General features: G+C 41.7%; 1 protein-coding gene across 1 annotated transcript; it reads left to right on the top strand.

The window, feature by feature from the left end:
* The first annotated feature begins 105 nt into the window (after positions 1-105).
* On the top strand, positions 106-19,885 carry ZNF502 (zinc finger protein 502). The gene is given in 4 exon segments (XM_059664341.1): positions 106-189; positions 1,432-1,477; positions 15,805-15,909; positions 15,912-19,885. Coding segments are annotated over 4 exon segments (1,635 nt in total). The 5' UTR covers positions 106-171; the 3' UTR covers positions 17,378-19,885.
* Positions 19,886-21,488: the final 1,603 nt, after the last annotated feature.

The following is a 21,488-nucleotide window of genomic DNA, read 5'->3' as shown; positions in this document are numbered from 1 at the left end:
TCAGTGTCATTCTCACTTTCTCTGTGGTCTTTAGAAGAAAAAATGGAGCCCTTCTAATTCTGAGAGGGCCAAAGAGGGAAAGGGAAGGAGAGGGAGGGTCAGAGTGGGATTCCTAAGGTCTTAATTTTTGGGGAGAAGTTCAAAGGTATTGGAATATGAAAACTTGGAAGGATGAAGAAACTGGCTAAGGTAAGGTACCTTTGTTACCACTGAGCCTTTACTCCTGGAAAATTATTTATAAAACTATGCAATAACTAGAGTTATGTAATATTGCCTTGTATTTATATAGAATTTTATTCTTTGTGTACCTTCATGTATAACATGAACCCAGCACTTATCTCATGTTTTTACATAGATCATTACCTTAATCCTTACAACACTGAAAGAGGGGTTTGCCCCATTTACCTGTGAGTGGTCATTTAAAGCAAGGCCACGTAACAAGTGACAAATGTTCAAATCTAAGACCTAAATCCAGATTCTCTTTGTTCTGCCATGCTGTTTGTCCAACCACCTGTAATCCCCACCCAGATCTGTGGAGAACCTGAGAAAGGGGTGTGTAGTCTATTTTTAGGTAGGGATGGTGACAGATTTCAGGGTGTGCCTTAGGCAGTGTGACCAGTAGCAAATCAGATTAGAATTTAAGTCTCCTGATTTCTGGGTCTGTCCACCACCACCCTTCTCAGCATGTAAGAGCATTTATAAATGCTGCACCTAGTAGTAAGCAGTTTGGTGCATACGTTTATTGTCTCATTTCTGCAAGACTGAATGTTAATCAACATGGGGCTTTGTTGTTTATAGGGCACTTTCAAATACAGGAGACATATGCAAGAAAGCTTATTCAGCTCCTCTTTTTCTCCCTTCCAACGTAGTCTCATCAAAGCACATGCAACTTCCTTTCCCAGTGCCACTCTAAGTCATATGGACACAAACACAAGAAATCAGTAGGATTTAAAAGTAAGAATAAAAAATGCTCACTTATCCTGATCGTGGCTTCTGTGTTCCCCTGTCTGGGGGTGGAGAGACCCAGCGATAACACCACATGTCTCTGCTGACCATGATCAGGAAGCTGAAAAGGAGGAGAGCAAGTGTGAAGTTTTGGGATAAGTCTCTGACCTTGAAGATAGCACAAGAGGCCAATGGTGTACTTTCCTGGAAGATAGCACCTTGAATTTATAAGCATTAAGACAGGTAAACTGTTTTAGCTTCACATTGTATATTCATCCTCATAATTGAATACTCAGTCATGGATGATTATAATTTCCTGGCTTAAGATTTCCATTCATAGGTGTTTCAGAAAGCCACCCAGGTGGTTGGGATATAAAGCTACGTTTGGGAATTGGTGACCAAACCTTGCAGTAAAGCAGTAGTTTTCAGCCTTGGCTACATGTCAGAATCACTTAGGGCTCTTTTAAAAAATTTTCTGTTTCCCAGGCCTCGTATTTTGAAATCTCTGAAGGGGACCCATTGTGCAACCAAGGTAATGACCCACTGCAGTCAAGTGAAGCCTGCAGGCCAAGGTGTGTGTAATCCAATGCGGTGGGAGGCGGGGTGGAAGATCTGGAGATGCAGTGTTCTAAGTGGTTTCGGCAAAACCATTGGCTGCCCTGGGGTCCTTCTATTAACCCTTGTTAAAATTCTGTGACCTAACTTACTTTATTTGTATTTTAAGTGAATGTATCAAATATTTATATGAGCAGACTAGGTTTTACATGTGTTTCTGTTCCTCATTTATCAATATGACTTTTTAGATTTCTGCTTGTATTTCATCTCCAGATCTGAGATTTCACAGATCTGCACCCAGGTTCAGAACCCCCAATCCTGCACAAATCATGTGAACCTAGTAGATTGAGTACTAGACAGGTACTCTTCCCCAACTAATAACTCTTCCTCCCAATTCAATTCCAACCCTAAAATACATTGCCTCCCACTTTTTTCTGTACAGTTTGGTGGGAAAGGAGTGACTATCCTCATTGGCAGAGCTGGCTTCCGTTTGGGGTTTTCTCCATTTTCCTTTGGCTGGCTAGAAGTTGATGAGAGCTTTGAAGCCTCATTTTCTTTGTATTAAGAGCTGTCAGACTTGTAGTTGTCAAAGAGCCAGGCTTAGTGATGGGCATTAAGGGTGGAGCAGGGAAACCTGTCCTCATTCTTAAATGAGACCAACACATGTGTATTAAGTGGAGCGCGGTGATGTGAAAGTGATAATGCGATTGGATGTACTTTGGGAGTGTAGGGGAGAGACTTGATCAACACACACATACGCAAACACAGTTGGCTGTGAATTTCTCCAGGCTCAGGCAGAAGTGTGCTTGGGCAAAGCTAATCCTTCCTCTGTGATCTGGAGCCCATCTCTTCCTGCCGAGGCAGGTGTCCTCCCATGTCTGTCACTTCTCCACTTGCTCCATCCAGTGTGCCTGACCTTTCTGAGGTCACAGCCCCTTTGGGACTCTGATGGAGGTTGTGGATCCTCTTCTGGAAACATGCAGATGGCACATTCAGTTTTGTGCTCATTTCAGGGACATTTAGGCTCCCTGAGGCCAATCCATGGATACTCTAGAGCAGTGGTTCTCAACCTGTGGGTCGCAACCCCTTTGGCGGTCAAATGACCCTTTCACAGGGGTCGCCTAAGACCAACCTGCATATCAGATATTCACATTACGATTCATAACAGTAGCAACATTACAGTTATGAAGTAGCAACAAAAATAATTTTATGGCTGAAACCGGTTTGGCTCAGTGGATAGAGCGTCGGCCTGTGGACTGAAGGGTCCCAGGTTCGATTCCGGTCAAGGGCATGTGCCTGGGTTGCGGGCACTTCCTCAGTGGGGAATGTGCAGGAGGCAGCTGATCGATGTTTCTCTCTCATCGATGTTTCTAACTCTCTATCTCTCTCCCTTCCTCTCTGTAAAAAATCAATAAAATATATTAAAAAAAAAAATAATTTTATGGTTGGGTCACAACATGAGGAACTGTATTTAAAGGCCAGAAGGTTGAGAACCACTGCTCCAGGGCCTAAGGTCTCACCTGGGGATGCACATTCATCGCCAGTGACATTTTAAAAAATGAAGGTAGCTGAATTTTGCTTCTGGCTTCTCTCCCTTAGCAAATCGTGGCATGGTCCAGCACCCAGACTAGAACTCCAGGAGGCATTCCTGGCTTCCTGTGTATCATATACAAAATTATCTACTGTCTTTGTAGCAAACATGGTCCTAGACCTTGGGTTCCAGAGCAAACAGGTCTAACAAACCCTCTTCTCACATCTTTTGCGAGAAACTGTTTGGATCCCTTAAGGTGATAGTTACTAAGCTCTTCATAGTCTCTTTCTGCCCTACCCTCTACTTCCTGTGCACCTTTTACTGCGGCCTGGAGGCATGTGCTGGCTGTTCTGTGTGCCTTTGCTCCCCGTCCTCGGTGCCTGTAGTACCTCACCACCACTCCGCCCAGCCCTGCCTACTTAGCATACTTAGGTTTCTTTCAAGATTTGGTTCAAGTCCCATCTCTGGGAAACCTCTCGTCCTATGGTGAAGGGCATGTTTAGAAATATATTTAGAAATATAGAAGAGCATGACATGATATGTATCCAGAATTTTACTTTATGCTTTGAAATGAAAAAAATCTGTATTCAAAATTGTGTACATAGTACATTTCTTATATAATGATACATATACTAGCAAAAAGCATATAGATAAATTACCTAAAAGAAATAGAAGAAAAGTTTTTAAGTGGTTAAGTGACTTGTTCACAGCCATACAGATGGTAAATTGCAAAGTTGAGGTTCAAACCCAGGTCCTGTGAAGAATTGAATTATGGGTGATTAAAAGTTTTTTTTTTAAGTAATTTACATATTTCCTATAAGGAACAAGAATTTTATAATGGAAAAAATGAGTTATTTATTATATTTGCATACTTCGTTTTTATTGTATTAACTGTAAACATGATCTCAGTTCCCACTTTGTAAGATGTGGGATGCACCCTGTCCCTTTCTCCTTCCCTTTTCTACGTTTCTGCCTCTGACAATGTCACGTCTGAAAGCTCTTGAATTCTGTTCTGGAACCATAGTTAGTCTTTTTTCTATGCTTTTTGATTTGTTTTAGAAGTTGAAAATAAGCAGTATGAATCATGACTGTGTACATGTTGTTCACTGCAGATTGAGTAGCTTACTCTGGTTATATTTCCATTTTGGAACAGCCTTTTGTTTTCACGGAAGTTTCTAGTTGCCTTCTTTCCTGCTTGTATTGGTTGCTTTTAGTGCATCAGTGTTTTTTCAGCTTCTCCATCCAGTTACTCTGTTAAGTCCCCTTTTTCCCGTGTATTTGCCTTCCTGATACCTGTAGCCTCCTACTCTTGTCCATCCTTGATGGTCTTTCTGCCTTCAGTTCTGTTGATACACAGAGCTCTGTTGTGTCCTGAATTCCATCTCTTCCTCTTTCTTCCCTTACTCCCCCATTTTACTAAAGCACATCCTCAAGTCACTTGTCAAGAAAGAGGCAAAATTGTGGAATTCATACTGGAGAGAAACCCTATAAATGTAAGAACTATCTCAAACTCTGCCCTCACCACTTTAATCTTACTCTGAATGGGAGGCCAGTACCATAGCCATATCTCAAACTCTGCCCTCACCTTGATTGGTATTTTGACGGGCTCTGGAATTCTAGATTGAAATTTTCCTCAGGAGTTTGTGGATGTCTGAATCCAGTCTGAGTCGTACTTCTTTGATAATCAGTAAGTAGTATCTGCAACATTGTGACCTGTTCCCTCGCTCCAAGGCTGGAAGCTTTTAAAGTCTCCACTTTATCGTGGGTGTACTCAATTCCCTAACGTTCTTGCTGGAATTTCTCAATTTAGTGACTCAGGTACTTCTACTCTTGGAAATTTTCTTCTTGTGTTATTTGGCAGTTCCTCCTTTCCATATATATTTTTTTCCTATTTTTACTCTTTCTGTTAATCCTGAATTCCTGTCAATCAAATGTTGGACTTTCTGGATTGAATCTTAACTACTTTCTCGATTATCTCTATTTCTTTGTCTTTTGCCATTTTCTGGTAGAGTACCTTGATTATTTTTCACCCTTTCTAGTGATTTTTTCAATTTTGCAGTAATTAGTTTAGTTTTTAAGTTTTTTCATGTTTGTTCCTTTTTGTAGCATACTATCCTCATTTTAGAGATGCCTCTCAAATCTGAGTATTCTAATTAAGAGTTTTCTTTCTTTTTTTAAAAAAATATATTTTATTGATTTTTTACAGAGAGGAAGGGAGAGGGTTAGAGAGTTAGAAACATCGATGAGAGAGAAACATTGATCAGCTGCCTCCTGCACACCCCCTACTGGAGATGAGCCTGCAACCAAGGTACATGCCCCTGACCAGAATCAAACCCAGGACTCTTCAGTCCCCAGGCCAACGCTCTATCCAGTGAGCCAAACCGGGTAGGGCAGGAGTTTTCTTAAAAGCCTCTTCTGGCCGAAACCGGTTTGGCTCAGTGGATAAAGCATCGGTCTGTGGACTGAAGGGTCCCAGGTTCGATTCCGGTCAAGGGCATGTACCTGGGTTGCAGGCTCATCTCCAGTAGGGGGTGTGCAGGAGGCAGCTGATCGATGTTTCTAACTCTCTATCTCTCTCCCTTCCTCTCTGTAAAAAATCAATAAAATATATTTTTAAAAAAAGCCTCTTTTGTCACCTGAATTACCTCACCCCCTTCATGCCCTGCCTGAATCCTTTTTGTCTCTTTGTCTTATTCACTCATTGGAGACTTTCCTCAAATACATGATGATTTTTACTGATGCACTTGTATGTACGTATGGAAAGCCCAGTCCAGACCTCTCAGTGGGAGTGGGATTAGCTCCCTTTAAAATGACTGGTAGGGAGCAAGTTGTTTCCCGAAACCTGTAAATGCCAGAACGAAGGGATCTTTTGTCTGGGCCTCTTACATTTCTTTAGCAAAAAATTCTCTGATGTTTTTGTCTGGAGATTGGATGCTGTAAGTGCTTCTCTAGGAGTGGGAGGGAAGGGTATCAAGGCTTAGTACAGACTTAGTTGCAGCCCCACTTCCCTCCCACCCTTCACTGTACTTGGGGTTTCCAAGTCCTAAGTCTCTCTGGCGGTTGGCGGGGTAGATCAGTTACCTCCTTCAGTTGTATTGCCCTCAGCAAGTGTCCCAAGCTGGTATTCCCTCCACCCAGCTTTCTCATTGATCACCTACCCATTTTCTATCTTCTAGAAATTTGCTTATCTTATCCCATCATCGTTATTCATACATTTTGAACCATTTTAACCCATGATCATTTTAGGCGAAGCTCAACCATTTAAAAAAAAATGTTGCTATGCTTTGATACAGTAGTGCCCTTTCAGAAAGTTATCCTGAAAGTGAATATTGTAACAATGATTTATATATTTGTCAATTATTTTACATTGAAAACAACCAAAGTGACCAGTAATAGAATGATTAAATTATGCAGCCACTAAAAGTCATAATTTAAAGAATATTTAAATTATGCAGAACTACAAAATTCAAAGAGAGCCCAGTTTCTTAAAATTTTTATTTATTGAATTTAGAGAGAGGGAGAGAGAGCAAAACATCAATTTGTTGTTCCACTTACTTACGTATTCATTGGTTGTTTCTTGTATGTGCCCTAATGGGATTGAACCCATAGCCTTGGTGTATTGGGACAATGCTCCAACCAACTGAGCTACTTGGCTGGGACTGAGACCCAGTTTTCTTAATTGTACACACATAGAAAAGATCTGAAGGAAATGAGTACATCGGGTATTAACAGTGGTTAAGTTTTCCTGTATTGTCTACATTTTTTACAATGAGCCTGAATCTTTTATCAGGAAAGGGGGAATTAATAAAAGGGGAAGATCACGGCTTGTGCAGAGTGGTGAGATGTTCTGATGGAGTGTGGAATATGTAGAGGGAGCAGCAGAGTGTGGAGGCTTGGCTGGTGAAGGAAATCCTGGAGACCACACAGACAGCTTTTGTCAGAGTCCAGAAGAGACCATGGGATTCTGACCTAGTCAGTGGCAGGGGGTCAGAGCAAGGACAGATGGAATGAGTAGGCCTTAGGGGTAAGAAGCAAAATTCCCAAGCCAGAAATCCAGGCCTCCACATCCCGGTGAGATGTGACCTGTGACAAATGGGGCCTTGCCCAGACCTGACCGTCCCTGGCTTCCTTGGGCCTCAGTGAGGCCACCCTGTGTGTTCACAGTGGCCAAGATAACTATGATGTTGGGAGGAGACAAGGGAGGCAACCCAAGGTTGTAACCACCCCATTAGTTGAGGGGCTCCTGTGTGCTAGGCACCATGCTAAATGCCATATGACTTTTATCATTTAACCCTCACCTCAGGAGGGAAGTCTTTTTATCCCATTTACAGAGCCAGGAGTCACAGTCAGGATGAGAACAACTCTGAAGCCAAAGCCCCTTTCTCCCAAGTTACTTCCTCAGTGTGTCCCCAGGGACCCCTCTCCTTATCTAAAGTTGTGGTGCAAAAGCAAACAGTGAAGAGTAAGTCTCCCAGCCCAGAGATAACTTCTGTAAAAAATAAAAATAAAAATTGATGATTCTTCCAGAGATAGTCCATGCATTTGCAATATTCTGTATCACACCCCCTCCCTACACACAGGAGTTTATGATGCACATTGCCTATACCTTGCTTTTTCATATGTCTTGGAGATGTTTCTATATTAGCCTATATAAGATCTACCTCATGCTTTTTTTCACTGCTGTGTGACCTTCCATTGTGTGGATGTGCTGTGATTCATGTAGCGAGTGCCCTGTTGGTGGACATGCAGTTTCTTTCCTGTCTTTTCCTATGACAACAACAACATGCTGAATACCCCGGCACACTCTCCTTTGGTATGTGTGCCACTTTGCAGGATAAATTGATAAAGGGTAAGGGCATTTGATATTTTAATAGAAATTGCAACTGTGGTTCCCAGTATGTGTATGAAAATGCCCATTTCCCTGAATCCTCTGTAAAACTATTGTTTGGACTTCTGATCTGATAAATGAAAAATGCTCTCACGTTTTACGTTCATTTATGAGTGAAACTGGCTATCGTGTCTCGTGCTTAAAAGCCATGTATATTTTCTTTTTGAATTTGCATTGCTTGTTCATGTTTTTTCACAGTTTCTGTTGGGTTGTTGATCTGTTTAAGAAATGATTTGTACAAACTATAGTAAAGAAATTACTCTTTTATCTGCCATATGTGTTGCAAATATTTTACCTTAATATTTACCGTTTAGTGTCAAATCAAAGACTTCCCATCTTCAAGACTATACAAGTTCCCATGGCATAACCCTTTGACTAGTCTGCTTTGAGATGGGTCCATTTGAAGTTCATTTTGGAGTAAGGACCTCTTTGGGTCTTGGCCCCACCCCTGCCCCTTTTCTTCTTGGTTCAGTGGGAGGAACTCAGATGAAGACACCTCCCTAGAGCTGCCCAGCAACAGCCTGCAGCCAGGGCCCTGGCAGGTTCACTGAGCCCATCTCCTCATTTGGTGAGCTAGGGATGGGGCGGGGATTGGGATGGCCGGGGAGAGGGCAGCTGGTGGAGGAAAAGGGAAGATCCTGAGGGGCAAAGGTGTGCTGAGGGGTGTGGGGGTGGAGGGGTAGGGAGGATGATGCTGTAGTCAAGCTTTGGGAGGGAAAACAAAGAGGCTGTAGCCTGAGGTCAGTGAGGGGAAGGAGGAGGCTGCAACAAGGATGGGGAGTGAGGGGAGTGTTTGGGATGAGGCCAAGGCCTGCAAGGGAAATATAGGCAATGGGGAAGGGGAAGAGTGGAGACATGGCAGGGAAAGGAATCAGAGTGTGTGTGTTTGGAGCAGAAGGGGTTGAAAAGGAGAGGATCAGACCATGCTTGGGTGGCTTCCAAGACCCTGAGACCCTCCGTTCCTGCCCAGCTGATTTATCTCGCATTGGGTGGATGGGGCATAAACCAGGCCATGTTTTGGGACAAGATGAGTCTCTCAGACCTCGTGGTGGGGAAGAAGCATTCTAGGCTGGCCCTGCCCCTCACTCATCAACAGCCCAGGACAGATCCCTAACCCTTTTGCACAACAGTTCTCCCTTCCCCGACCTCCACTCGGGTTTAAGCTTGGGATGAAGTGGATTTGAAGTGTCTTTGTAACCATTGAAAGGCTGCCTAGTTGCACAGACCTGCCATATTTCTCCTGGAGGACAGGGTCGGAATGGGTAAAAGAAAGCGAAGCCTTAGTTGATTGGAAAGACATTTTTACTTTCACAGTTGATCAGGGGGTACAGTTCCTGGCATAGATGTGGACGGAAGACTCTGTGAACAGCCATTCCTTTTTGTCCCCTGGTGGTGGTGGGCCCTGAACTGGGCAGAGACTGAAGCCAGCAAAGGCCTCAGTCTAGCACAGTCCTTCCCCAGGAACTGGGCTGAATCCGTCACCACTGCTGGGAGAGTTACATATTCACCCAAAACTTCGAGAGTAATAAGCAGAGGCCTTGGCTGATGAGGGGATGGGAACAGGTCAGAGAGGGAAGATGTGAAGCCATAACTCGGGTCAACCAAGGTAGAAATGTTTAGAATGAAGTCCAAGGAGCCACTGCTAAGGGAGGAGCCAGATGGTTCTGTGACCCTGAGGCCAGAGCAGCTGTGAGGGGATTTCTCAGGAGGTAAGAGTCTGGCAGGAGCAGTTGGATGGCCCCTGAACCCAACAGCTGTCCGGGCTGGAGTGGCTGCCAGAGGCTGGGGTGGGATGGTGAACGGTGTTTACTGTCCCTTCAGGTAACACTTCAGTGTGTGGGGGCCTAGATTGGGAAACTTGTCCATTATTCTAACTAAAATGTAGATCATTCAAGGTTCTTTGTCAGGGGCTTTTAGCAGGTGGGATCTACTAGTCCCTTACAGAGACAGTCCATTGTGACTCCTACCCAGCACCCTTTCCCACCTTAATGCCCCATCTACAGTTTAATGAGGGACGAGGTCATCACTGCGTTCCGGGACAATGTAGTATTTCTGGGATATCAGGATGCAGCCAGAGGGAAACCAGGTCAGAAATTTTTTTAAAAATATATTTTATTTTTTTATAGAGAGGAAGGGAGAGGAATAGAGAGTTAGAAACATCAATCAGCTGCTTCCTGCACACCCCCTACTGGGGATGTGCCCCCAACCAAGGTACATGCCCTTGACCAGAATCGAACCTGGGACCCTTGAGTCCGCAGGCCGATGCTCTATCCACTGAGCCAAACTGGTTAGGGCGGAATTTTTTTAATGAATTTTATTTTTTAATACATTTTTACATATTTCAGAGAGGAAGGAAAAGGGAGAGGAACATCAATGTTGAGAGAGAATCATTGAATGGCTGCCTACCGCACGCCCCCCACTGAGGATGGAGCCCACAACCCGGGCATGTGCCCCCGGCCGGAATCGAACCTGAGACCCTTCAGTCTGCAGGCAGACGCTCTATCCACCGAGCCAAACCAGCCAGGGCCGAATTCCCTTCTTTAAGGCTCTTGGGGAGATAGATGCTCCTCCTGCTTCCTAGAGAAGCATCCTGGAGATGCGCGAGGGGGAGGGTGTCCGGGCCGCTGGTGACGCACTTCCTGCCGCGCCACTGCACTTCCGGCCGGGGCAGGTTTCTCCGCGCTTTGCTGGTACCGCAGTAACCGCCCCGGGGCAACTCCGGGATCACGGTGAGCGGGCGGGCCGAGGGAGGGGTGTCAGCGCGGCGGAGGGCCGGAGGTTATAGAGAAAGCCTGCCCCGGCCTCGTCCTCCACTTCTCCCGGCATTGCTGCCTGCGCCGGCCTCGTTCTCCCGGCGGCCTCAGCGCTGCTCTCACGGGGCCCCAGCTCAGGCCCCGGGACCAGCCCAGAGGAGTCGCTTGAGAAGATGGAATGAACGAACAGGTGATTGAATGATAGGTAAATGGTCGGAAACGAAACCCCGGGTCTGGGTCTGGCTACCACCGACTCCCCCAGTCAGTCCTGCAGCTCAGAAGCTTTGTAGGGACCGTGGAATAGGAGACGGCAGATACTGCTAAGCCCACGCGGTGGAGGGTGTCGAGACCTTGGTTATGTAATTCGTGGGGATACAGAGGCTGTTGGTTGATCTCTAAAGTTAGACTGTCTAGTAATCCTTGCCTTCCTTTCTTTCCAAGGCTCAGTTGACAGATTGTATGTTACAGCATGTATGCAGACGTCAATGTCTTCCATCAAAATTTTACTGTTTATTGCCAAATATTACGCAGAATTCAGGTCACGGAATGAGTGACGTTGGCGCCTGCCAAATGAGAAGATACTTCCGGTCTGGAAGTGTGTGTGTGTGTGTGTGTGTGTGACACTGTTGGAAGCAGTTGTGCTAATTTATTTAACCTTCTCAGTAACTTATTATCTGTAGTTTTGAAAGGAAATTGAGGTACAGAGAATAGATAAGTTGCTAGTAAGTGCCCGAAAGCTGCAGCAGAGATAAATCCATTGTGCAACTGCAGCCTAGGTGAATGGTACTTGGCCAACTGACCAATTCAAGAAGGGCTTCAGAGAAGAGTACATGTAAGTGTGATCTTAGTGAAAGAATTGTGGTTTCAAATTCTTGAAAAAAGCTACCTGGCTTGCCCAGAACACTTCAGCTAATTATTGAGGGGATGAAGAGATGGCAGTGGGGAGAAAGCTTGCAAGGTAGGGGGTGAAGCCCACAACCAAATTACTGTTTCCTCCAACATTTTAATATTTATAATATCAGAATGAGCCTCACCATCTGTACTTCATTATTTTTTACCGTCTGTACTTATACCATAGTTTAGTTGGTAGTGATTTTTCATTTTATTAGGAACAGTCAGGTGTCTTAGACTCGGTGACATGATATCTGACTTGGGTTCTCTGTGCCTGCAGCAGCAAAGGCAGAGCACACCCGGCAGAGTGTTCAAAAGTCGAAGTCAAGGTATCACTCCATGAATGCCAGCAGAGTCCTCTCCAGTATTGCCTCTCAGAGTCCTGCTGTGTTTTACAGTCCTGTAGCTTCCCAATTACTTTTAACAGGGTGAAACTATTTAAAGCTTCTTTCCTTTTACCTTTCAGTATAATACCCATCTAACCCCAAGTCTGGATTCAAACAGAGTCTTTTTAGCATCTTAAAATCACCAACACTCAGATTATTCCACACTAGGCATTTGTGGAAACACCTTTCTGGGGAATTTATCCACAAGGGAGTAGGTAATCTGTGGTTCATGTTTTTGTAAAAAAATAAAATAAAAAATGAAAAAAAATATTTTTAAATCCTCACCAGAGAGAGACATTGATTGGTTGCCTTCCGTAACTGGGGCTGAGGATCAACTTGCAACCAAGATAGTACCCTTGATGGTGCACAGGCCGACGCTCTAGCCACTGAGTCACACTGGCCAGGGCTAAAAATGATTTATTAAAACAGGTAAGTTCATTTGTTTACATATTTCTAGTTCAGTTTTGACTGTAAAGGCAAAGTTGAATGGTGACAGAGAGTGAGGCCATATAACCTAAACAGGAAGACTGAAATACGTACTTTATAGCCCTTTACAGAAAAAAGTTTGCAGTTTGACAGAAACAAACTGCTGACAGCTACTATGATCCACAGTTGGAGAAGGGAGTATTGTCTCCAAGCTTTCTTCTCCTTAGGCCTTAGGATCAAACATAATAACTCTTAACTCCTGTTGCGTGCTTATATTGTGGCAGATCGCCATAAATGTTTTACATTAATTAAGTCATTTATCTAGGATTTACAGAATGTTAGAGCTAGAAGAACTCATGTACATTATCTAATTTGTCACTTTTTTCAGTTAAATAGCCTATCGTGTAGGCCCAATTACATGGGCTATGACATAGCAAAGTTTCCTGACTCCTAATCCAATTCACTTTAATCTTACTCTGAATGGGAGGCCAAAGCCATATCCATTTGATCTATCTTTTGTTTTTATTTTATGGTGAGATCTGTCATTTTCAAAAGAATGATTTCTCTGACTATAAAAGTAATGCATGTTTATTGTAGGGAAAGTGAAATATATAAGAGAGTGTAAAGGACAAAGTAACCTATTAAATGTCCTAGAGATCGGTGTGTTAGCATTTGAGGGGTTTTCTTCCGTCCTTTGTGTGTGTGTTTGTAAATATCTGTGTATTAATAATAGTTTCTGTTTATTGAATGCTTACTAATGTTGGTATATGTGTACATATTTTTTGTTTTACTGTTTGTATCCTATTCTAATATATTGTATTTTCTCATGAATTGTCTTTGAAAACATGATTTTTAATAGTTCCAAAATATGTCATATTTATATGACTTCGGTGTTTTTTGCCTTTTTTTTTTCTTTTTACAATAATAGTAAGAGGATGATCTTTGTACATAAATCTTTCTGCTTTTCTCTGATTATATTTTTCACTTTTCTTCTCATTAGAAGAGTTGTTTATTTGGTTGGAATACTTTCAAGTATTGCAAAAAGATAGGCCTTAAAGCAAAATTTTACCATAATCTTATTCCTCAGAGATGATCATGGTTAACAGTGTGATACATAGTTAGAGATTTAAGTTAGTTTTTAAAAAATAAGACAAAATGTGATAATTGAAGAAATTTGGGAACTAGAGGGAAAAATCATTCATAATTTACTATATTATTATAGTGATTGAAGATTAATTTTCCTTCTTGGTCTTAGGCATATGTATATTTTAACATATAGGATGTTATGTTGTACTTGAAATTTTAATATCCTGCTTTTTTCCGTAAGTATTTTTCCAATTGGTCATGTATTTTTATATTTTACTTTAATCTTAATGCCTATATAATTTCTACCAAGTGGAAATACTATAATTTGCTAAGCCTCGGTGTCTCATCAATAGAAAATTGTGTTTCCTACAACATTGCAGGGCTTTTTTCTTCTTTTTAGCAGTTAATGAAAGGATTCAGTCATTTTCCTCTCTGGAAAGTTACTTTTCTATGAGAATGCTCTAATAGTGGAATTAGTGGGCCAAACAATATAGGCATTTTTATTACATATACCCATGACTTTGAGCATCTTCTGAGATACACTGCAGGTGTTGTATACTCATAATGAGTATTCTCATCTTAGTTCATACACCCACAAAATGGTGATCACTGTGTCACAAATGCAAATGAATCTACAACTTTAAGATCTGATACTTACTGCCCAAATACCTCTAGAAAGATGGTACCAGTTTACATTCCCACCGGTAATGTGTGAGAAACTTCCTTCCCCTGCACCTTTACTGGACTTAAGTTTTAGCATTAAAAACATTTCAATTTAAAATAAAAATTGATTCTTCAACCTTGCTGGTTTGGCTCAGGGGATAGAGTGTTAACCCATGGGCTGAATGAAAGGTCTCAGGTTCGATTCGGGTCAAGGACATGTATCTCGGTTGCAGTCCTGAGAAGTCCACAGGACCAGCCTGATTACGTACTTCACCAGGCACAGTCTATTTTTTCATGCCTCTGAGCTTTCAATTATGGTATATAAAAAAAAAGTCTCTGTTTTCCTTGAAATGCTGCTGCCAATTCTACTTCTCATGTCAAGGTTATATGAAGAATATGAAGAGACATTTTTGGATAAGCTTTTGGAATTTTGACATTCCAAACACCAGAAATTACTTTTATTTTTTCAACTCTTTTATAAGTAAAAAAATTACTTTACAAAGTGTTTTATTTAAACTGAAGCCTTTAAAAATATATATCTTTTATTCATTTCACAAAGGGAGGGAGAGATTGCCCTGACCAGGAGTCAAACCATGACCTCCTGGTTCAGAGGTCAATGCTCAATTGCTGAGCTACCCCGGCAGGGCTGGATCAGACTAATGCATTGGCCTGTTGTGACTCCCATACAACTTCTCAATTTATTAATTGACTTTTCATACAAATTATTGTATAATGGACAGCAGATACGTATTAACTTGAATATTTCTGTCCACTTCTTAATTATCTTTATAAATAATATTCTTAATTATTCATCAGTTACTTGAGTGTTTGTTATAATATCATTCTGTCTAGCTATCACTTCTTGGAGAATTGACAGATGGAGTTTGTGAACCTAGAATGCTATAGGCCAACCCTGATTTTTGTTGATGCAGTCACATTGCTCACCTGACAAGTTTTGTGTGAGTCATTTAGTCTCCCTAGGCAACAGCTCTTTCTCATTTTTGTCTACTGGGACAGTGAATCCCATCTCTACCTGTTTCCCTGTGAGCAGGGCTCCCAGTTTTCCAACCTTGAAGTGTTTTATAATTAAAGCAAGGAGAAGATTTGTGGATGTTGAATATGCAAGGAGCTGAAAAGAGAGATTGGAAGAGAGATTTTTCCAGGTGAGTTAGCAAGGTACAACCAGTGGGAGAAGAAGCAGGGCTTTGGAAATTTTACAAGAGAAAGTGAATGAAGCTCAGGCGATAAAACTGTCATCTCTTTAGGGTCGTTGGGGGTAGAACTGGGTATCTCTTGGGGACAACTTTTCCCCTGTACTCATTTTATCTCTTTCATTGCCAGGATTTGCCATTTTACATTCTCCCACTATCCTCCATTATTTAGATATAAAACATCCATGTTTCCTGTCTTGCCCTAATCATTAGCTTGTTGTTGTTATTTTCCCCTTATCTCCATTGCCTCTGGTTCTCTCACTCTCTGGGTGTCTGTAGCTGCCCTTTCCATGGAATTCCTAATTAATGGTGATCACCTTCTCCTGATATAGATCTCTTCTACCACTTGCAACTTTGAATTAGTTGTCCCACTTGCTTTTTACTGAGACCTGCAAAGTTAGGTCCCAGAACTTCAAGGGTCTTCACTTTGCCATGTATAAGAGAGATTGATTCTGATGGTTTCTTTCAGGTTGGGTGAACAAGTCTGCTCCAGAGCAGGATGTCTCTGAAATTGAGTCACCGGGGACAGTAGGAAACAGGCTCCAAGAGGATGAATCCCGGGATTCCACATTTGAAAAAAATATGCATGTGAGAGCATGAAGGAAAACTCTCCTGAAGAGGTGCCCAGGTCATGCTTTTTCCAGGAAGGAGGTTTTGGGGGAATAACTTTCATCCGAAAGGAAGCACTTCCTAAAATGATGAGCCAAGAATATAATTTTGAGACGAGTTTGCTTTTGACCTCAAGCCTTGTTACTCATCTCAGGGTTTCTACAGAAGATAGTCTACATCAGTGGGAGACAAGTAGCACACACACCAATGAGATTTCAAATCAAAGTAAATGCTCAACCCTCTCCATTCGGAAAAAGTCTTGGAAATGTAACGAATGTGGAAAAACATTTACTCAGAGCTCATCCCTTACTCAACATCAGGTAACTCATACTGGAGAGAGACCCTATGTATGTGAGGAATGTGGGAAAGCCTTTAGTTGTAGTTCATTCCTTGTCCAGCATCAAAGAATTCACACTGAAGAGAAACCATACAGATGTGAGCAATGTGGGAAAACATTTCGTTGTCAATCATTTCTTACTCAGCATCAAAGAATCCACACTGGAGAGAAACCTTATAAATGTAATGAATGTGGAAATTCCTTCCGCAATCATTCACATCTCGCTGAACATCAGAGAATTCACACTGGAGAGAAACCTTACAAATGTAATAGGTGTGGGAAGGCATTCAATCAGAATACACACCTCATTCATCATCAGAGAATCCACACTGGTGAGAAACCTTACTCATGCAATGAATGTGGCTCTTCTTTTCGTAAACACTCAAACCTTATACAACATCAGAGAATTCACACGGGGGAAAAACCCCATAAATGTGATGATTGTGGGAAAACTTTTCAAACAAAGGCAAATCTTTCTCAGCATCAGAGAATTCATACTGGAGAGAAACCCTATAAGTGTAAGGAATGTGGAAAAGCTTTTTGTCAGAGTCCATCCCTTATTAAACACCTGCGAATTCATACTGGAGAGAAACCTTATAAATGTAAAGAATGTGGCAAAGCTTTTACTCAGAGTACCCCACTCACGAAACATCAGAGAATTCACACAGGGGAGAGACCCTACAAATGCAGTGAATGTGGTAAAGCTTTCATTCAGAGCATTTGTCTTATTCGGCATCAGAGAAGTCACACTGGAGAAAAACCTTATAAATGCAATGAATGTGGGAAAGGCTTCAATCAGAATACCTGCCTCACTCAGCACATGAGAATTCACACTGGAGAGAAGCCCTATAAATGTAAAGAATGTGGGAAAGCCTTTGCTCATAGCTCATCTCTTACTGAACATCATAGAACTCACACTGGTGAGAAGCTCTTTAAATGTAGTGAGTGTGAGAAAACCTTCCGCAAGTATGCACACCTTAGCGAACATTACAGGATTCACACTGGTGAGAAGCCTTATGAATGCATTGAATGTGGAAAATTCTTCAGACATAGTTCAGTGCTTTTCAGACATCAGAAACTTCACAGTGGTGAATGAACCTGGCATTAGGTAATGGCAGTTTCTCAAGAAATAGTGGCTAGGAATCTGGCTGAGGAGTGGGGGCAGGTATAGTTCCTGGAAAGAAGGATGAAGTAGCCTTAAATGTTGCCCTCATAAGAGTATTTCCAGAAATATATGTGGGGGCTTGGAGAATGCAGAGCCTACTCCAGGTGGGCATCTGGGAGTACAGGGTAGAAAGGAAGTTCCTGCTTTTCAGATAAATCCTTGCTGCTTGCCACTCCTCTCTTCTCATGTGACTCTCATACCTTGAGGTGCCATTAAGTTAGTGTTTGTCTTTCCCTTACTACACTCACCTAGCTTCCCAAATTATCATGTATTTTCACTTATCAGTTGGCTTAGATGCTTTTCCAGACACTGTCATTTTGAAAGTGGCAGCAGTTTGAGGTAGTGCTAAGTAGCCTCTAGATTTCTGAGGCAGCTCTGACCCTGTTACTGTGAGGGAAGCTGCTCAGCCTGTGGAAGTGGTCCCATAAAGGGGAGACAGAAACAAGTGAAAGATGGTCCATATTCATTTACCAATGAGATATGGACCAAGAACGGGTGATCTCAACATATACGTTGGTAAAGAAGGCTTTTATCAGAATGAGGGAGATCTTTCCTGATCCTATTAAGCTGAAGAAAGAAATAGGTCAAGAGAGACTTTTCTTGAATGCCATTTCTGGGAAGGCCATGGGGAGGAAGGCCCAACCTCTGTTCGAGAGGAACAGTAGCTTATCCAGGATGGAAATGGCCTGTGCTTGGCTAGTGATCATAAGCCACAGAGCAGGAAACCTGCTTATGCCTGAGCAAGCCATCAGCATACCACCGGCCTAGACAGAGGTGTACACCTTTCTCTTGAGCTTATAAATGTGGCTGGGTTACTGGTTCACAGGGAATCGGAGAGGAACCCACTAAGATTAACTGTCTAAACCAAGTGGGATTCAATTCAGTTTGTTTGCCTTTAAGGATAAGAAAGCGTTAGTGAAGAAGGAAGACAGACTTTTAGATTGGCTGGAATTGGGGATGCTGCACCAGACCTAATGAAAGTGTTGGTCACTAGTTGGGAGGGCTGGGTTTCATGTAATTATGCCACTGGTGGTATAATACAGATTTGTTAGATACCAGGTGTTTCTAATTTTATTGGGCATATGTTGTCCTGGATATTTACCCTTAGGTACAGATTAGGAGTATCTAGGGCAGTGATGGCGAACCTATGATCTGCGTGTCAGAGGTGACACGCGAACTCATTTTTTTGGTTGATTTTTCTTTTTTAAATGTCATTTAAATATATAAAATAAATATCAAAAATATAAGTCTTTGTTTTACTATGGTTGCAAATATAAAAAAAATTTCTATATGTGACATGGCACCAGAGTTAAGATAGGGTTTTTCAAAATGCTGACATGCTGAGCTCAAAAGGTTCGCCATCACTGATCTAGGGAAATACTTTTCATGAGCTACATTGGGAAAGAGTTTGAGAGATGACCTTTTTTAAATTCCTGAAAATAAAAATATCACAGGTTACCTCTGACTGATGGTATTTTATTCTGAGAGATAGAGCATGTTTTTCTCTCATTCCTCAGTCCTTTACATGTTTATTAAATTTATTGGGGTGACATTGGTCAACATGAACATATAGGTTTCAGGTTTAGGTTTCTGTGTTACAAGATCTGTATATTGCACCATGTGTTCACTACCCAAAGCCAAATCTCCTGTCACCATATATTAGGACCGCTTTCCCCTCTAACCCCGTTTTCATGTTCTTTTAAAAAATATATATTTTATTGATTTTGTACAGAGAGGAAGGTAGAGATATAGAGAGTTAGAAACATCGATGAGCTGCCTCCTGCACACATCCTACTGGGGATGTGCTCGCAACCAACGTACATGCCCTTGATCGGAATCGAACCTGGGACCTTTCAGTCTGCAGGCCGACGCTCTGTCCACTGAGCCAAACCGGTTAGGGCCCTTTTTATGTTCTTAACTGCTACCCAGAAATTCAGCTCTGGAAGATGAAGTGAGGATAGCCTTTGACAGGAAATCATTTCTCTAATCTGTAGCATAATGCGGTTTCTAAAATATGGCTATAAAAACCATGAAAGTAAGTTGATTCTCAAATGGTTGATTATCTGGAACTCAGCATTGACTTTTCAGGAGCAATTGCCTTGTAAGCATTGGTTTGAGCCATTAATTACCATTAGTGGGAATGTGGGAGAGATATCACATACACTTCTCTCTCCAGCTGTGAAGATATGCTCTCAAAACCTGGCACAGGGCAATTTTTTATAATTGAATAAAATAATACCTTATGGGCAAAATAACCCTATGCTCATAAAAATATGTATAGTTGATAGAAAGCAAATGTCATTATATTTATACTTTGCAAATGAAAACTAACACTGTAGAATTCATTGCTGGCGCATATTAAGTTCAATAAATACTATTATTTTGTTAGATTAATGTTTTTGTTTTTTTAAAAAATATTTTTGTTGATTTCAGAGAGGAAGGGAGAGGGAAAGAGAGAAACATCAGTGAAGAGAGAATCATTGATCGGCTGCATCCTGCATGCCCACTACTGCAACCCCAGCATATGCCCTTGACTGGAATCGAACCCAGGACCCCAGTCCGAAGGCCAGCGCTCTATCCACTGAGCCAAACCAACTAGGGCAGATTAATGTATTTTAATCAATCTTTGCCCATCAGAAACTTTAGGAAATTCTTGATTATATAGGTATTTAGCATAATATTTATACAGTCCTATTTTTGGAGTCCTGAGTGGAGATTAGAGAGGATTAGGAGAGTTTTCTTGAGGACGAAATGGTAAAACAAGGGTGAAAGGTGTCTTAAAGTATTTTATAAACACTTTCTAAAATGGAATGGGCACAACTCTTGTTTTTAATCCTCGGGATTAGAGAAGATTCCATTTTCACTTCCTGGGGGAAAAGGAAGGAAAAACCTTTCCGCAAGTAAGCACACCTTAGTGAACACTACAGAATTCATACTGGAGAAAGGCCTTATGAATGTATTGAATGTGGGAAATCCTTTAGGCACAGTTCAGCATTTGTTCGACATCAGAAGCTTCATGCTGGAGAATAAAACTTGGATATAACCAGTGTGGAAAGACGTGTGAAAACTTTATTTTCCCCTAAATTCTTAGGAGCTGGAATGAATATTTTGTATGTTGAGCAAGAGGCAGTGTCCTAAAAGTTAAGAAAATTGACTACCAGTTAGCCTTGTTTGATACCTTCTCTGCCACTTTCTGCTTATATGACCTTATCCTCCCTGAGCCTCAGTTTTCCCCACCCATCTACTCAAAGAATAATGAGGATACTTGCTAGGGTTGTCTTGAGAATGAAATGGGCTGTGTATAATAAGAAACTGCCATTAATTGGTTTTTAGTTATAGATGTTCCAAAAGTTTATAAATGTGGCTATTAAAAACAAGCCAAGTTCAGTATTAGTTTTGTAGTTCTTATAGTGTATTTTTTCTTATGAACATTCTTGACATTCCTGTGTCATTGCCACGTCCAAGGATTTTGAACACTTCAGTACTGAACATGGGTTGCCCTTGATGAGCCCTGGAAAGATCTTGGCCTTTGGAAGTGATGTGCCCTTCTCAGTGCATCATATCGGGTCATGATGCCCATACGACTTATTACTGGTAATGGCACCTTTGTTCATTCAGATAAGGCGGGAGCTCTCTGGTTTCTTCTAAGTTTCCTTTTGTAATTAATAAGTATATCGAGGAGAGATACTTTCTGTCCCTTCTTCCAGCTTCCTGATTGCTGGCATTCTTTGGCTTGTAGCTACTTCATTCCAATTATCTGCCTCTGTCTTCACATACCTTTATCTAATCACCCTCTACCCGATGGCTTTTAGATAATCTTTCTATCTTGAGAGACTTAGTCACATGGAAGATAACATCCACTGGTTCCAGGGAGTAGGCCCTATCTCTTTGGAGGCTGCCATCCAGCCCACTGTAACTTATTACTGTGCAATTGGCCAAATGGTGATTCTCTAATTCCATCATTCCTTCTACTCCCTCACTTATTCAATAGTTTATTTATAGCCATAAGAATTTTTATTCTGAGCTGCAATCTACTATCATT

This window comes from Myotis daubentonii, chromosome 14, assembly GCF_963259705.1.
Source record: "Myotis daubentonii chromosome 14, mMyoDau2.1, whole genome shotgun sequence".
Lineage (NCBI taxonomy): Eukaryota > Metazoa > Chordata > Mammalia > Chiroptera > Vespertilionidae > Myotis > Myotis daubentonii.
This window is presented reverse-complemented; position numbering and strand designations above follow the sequence as displayed.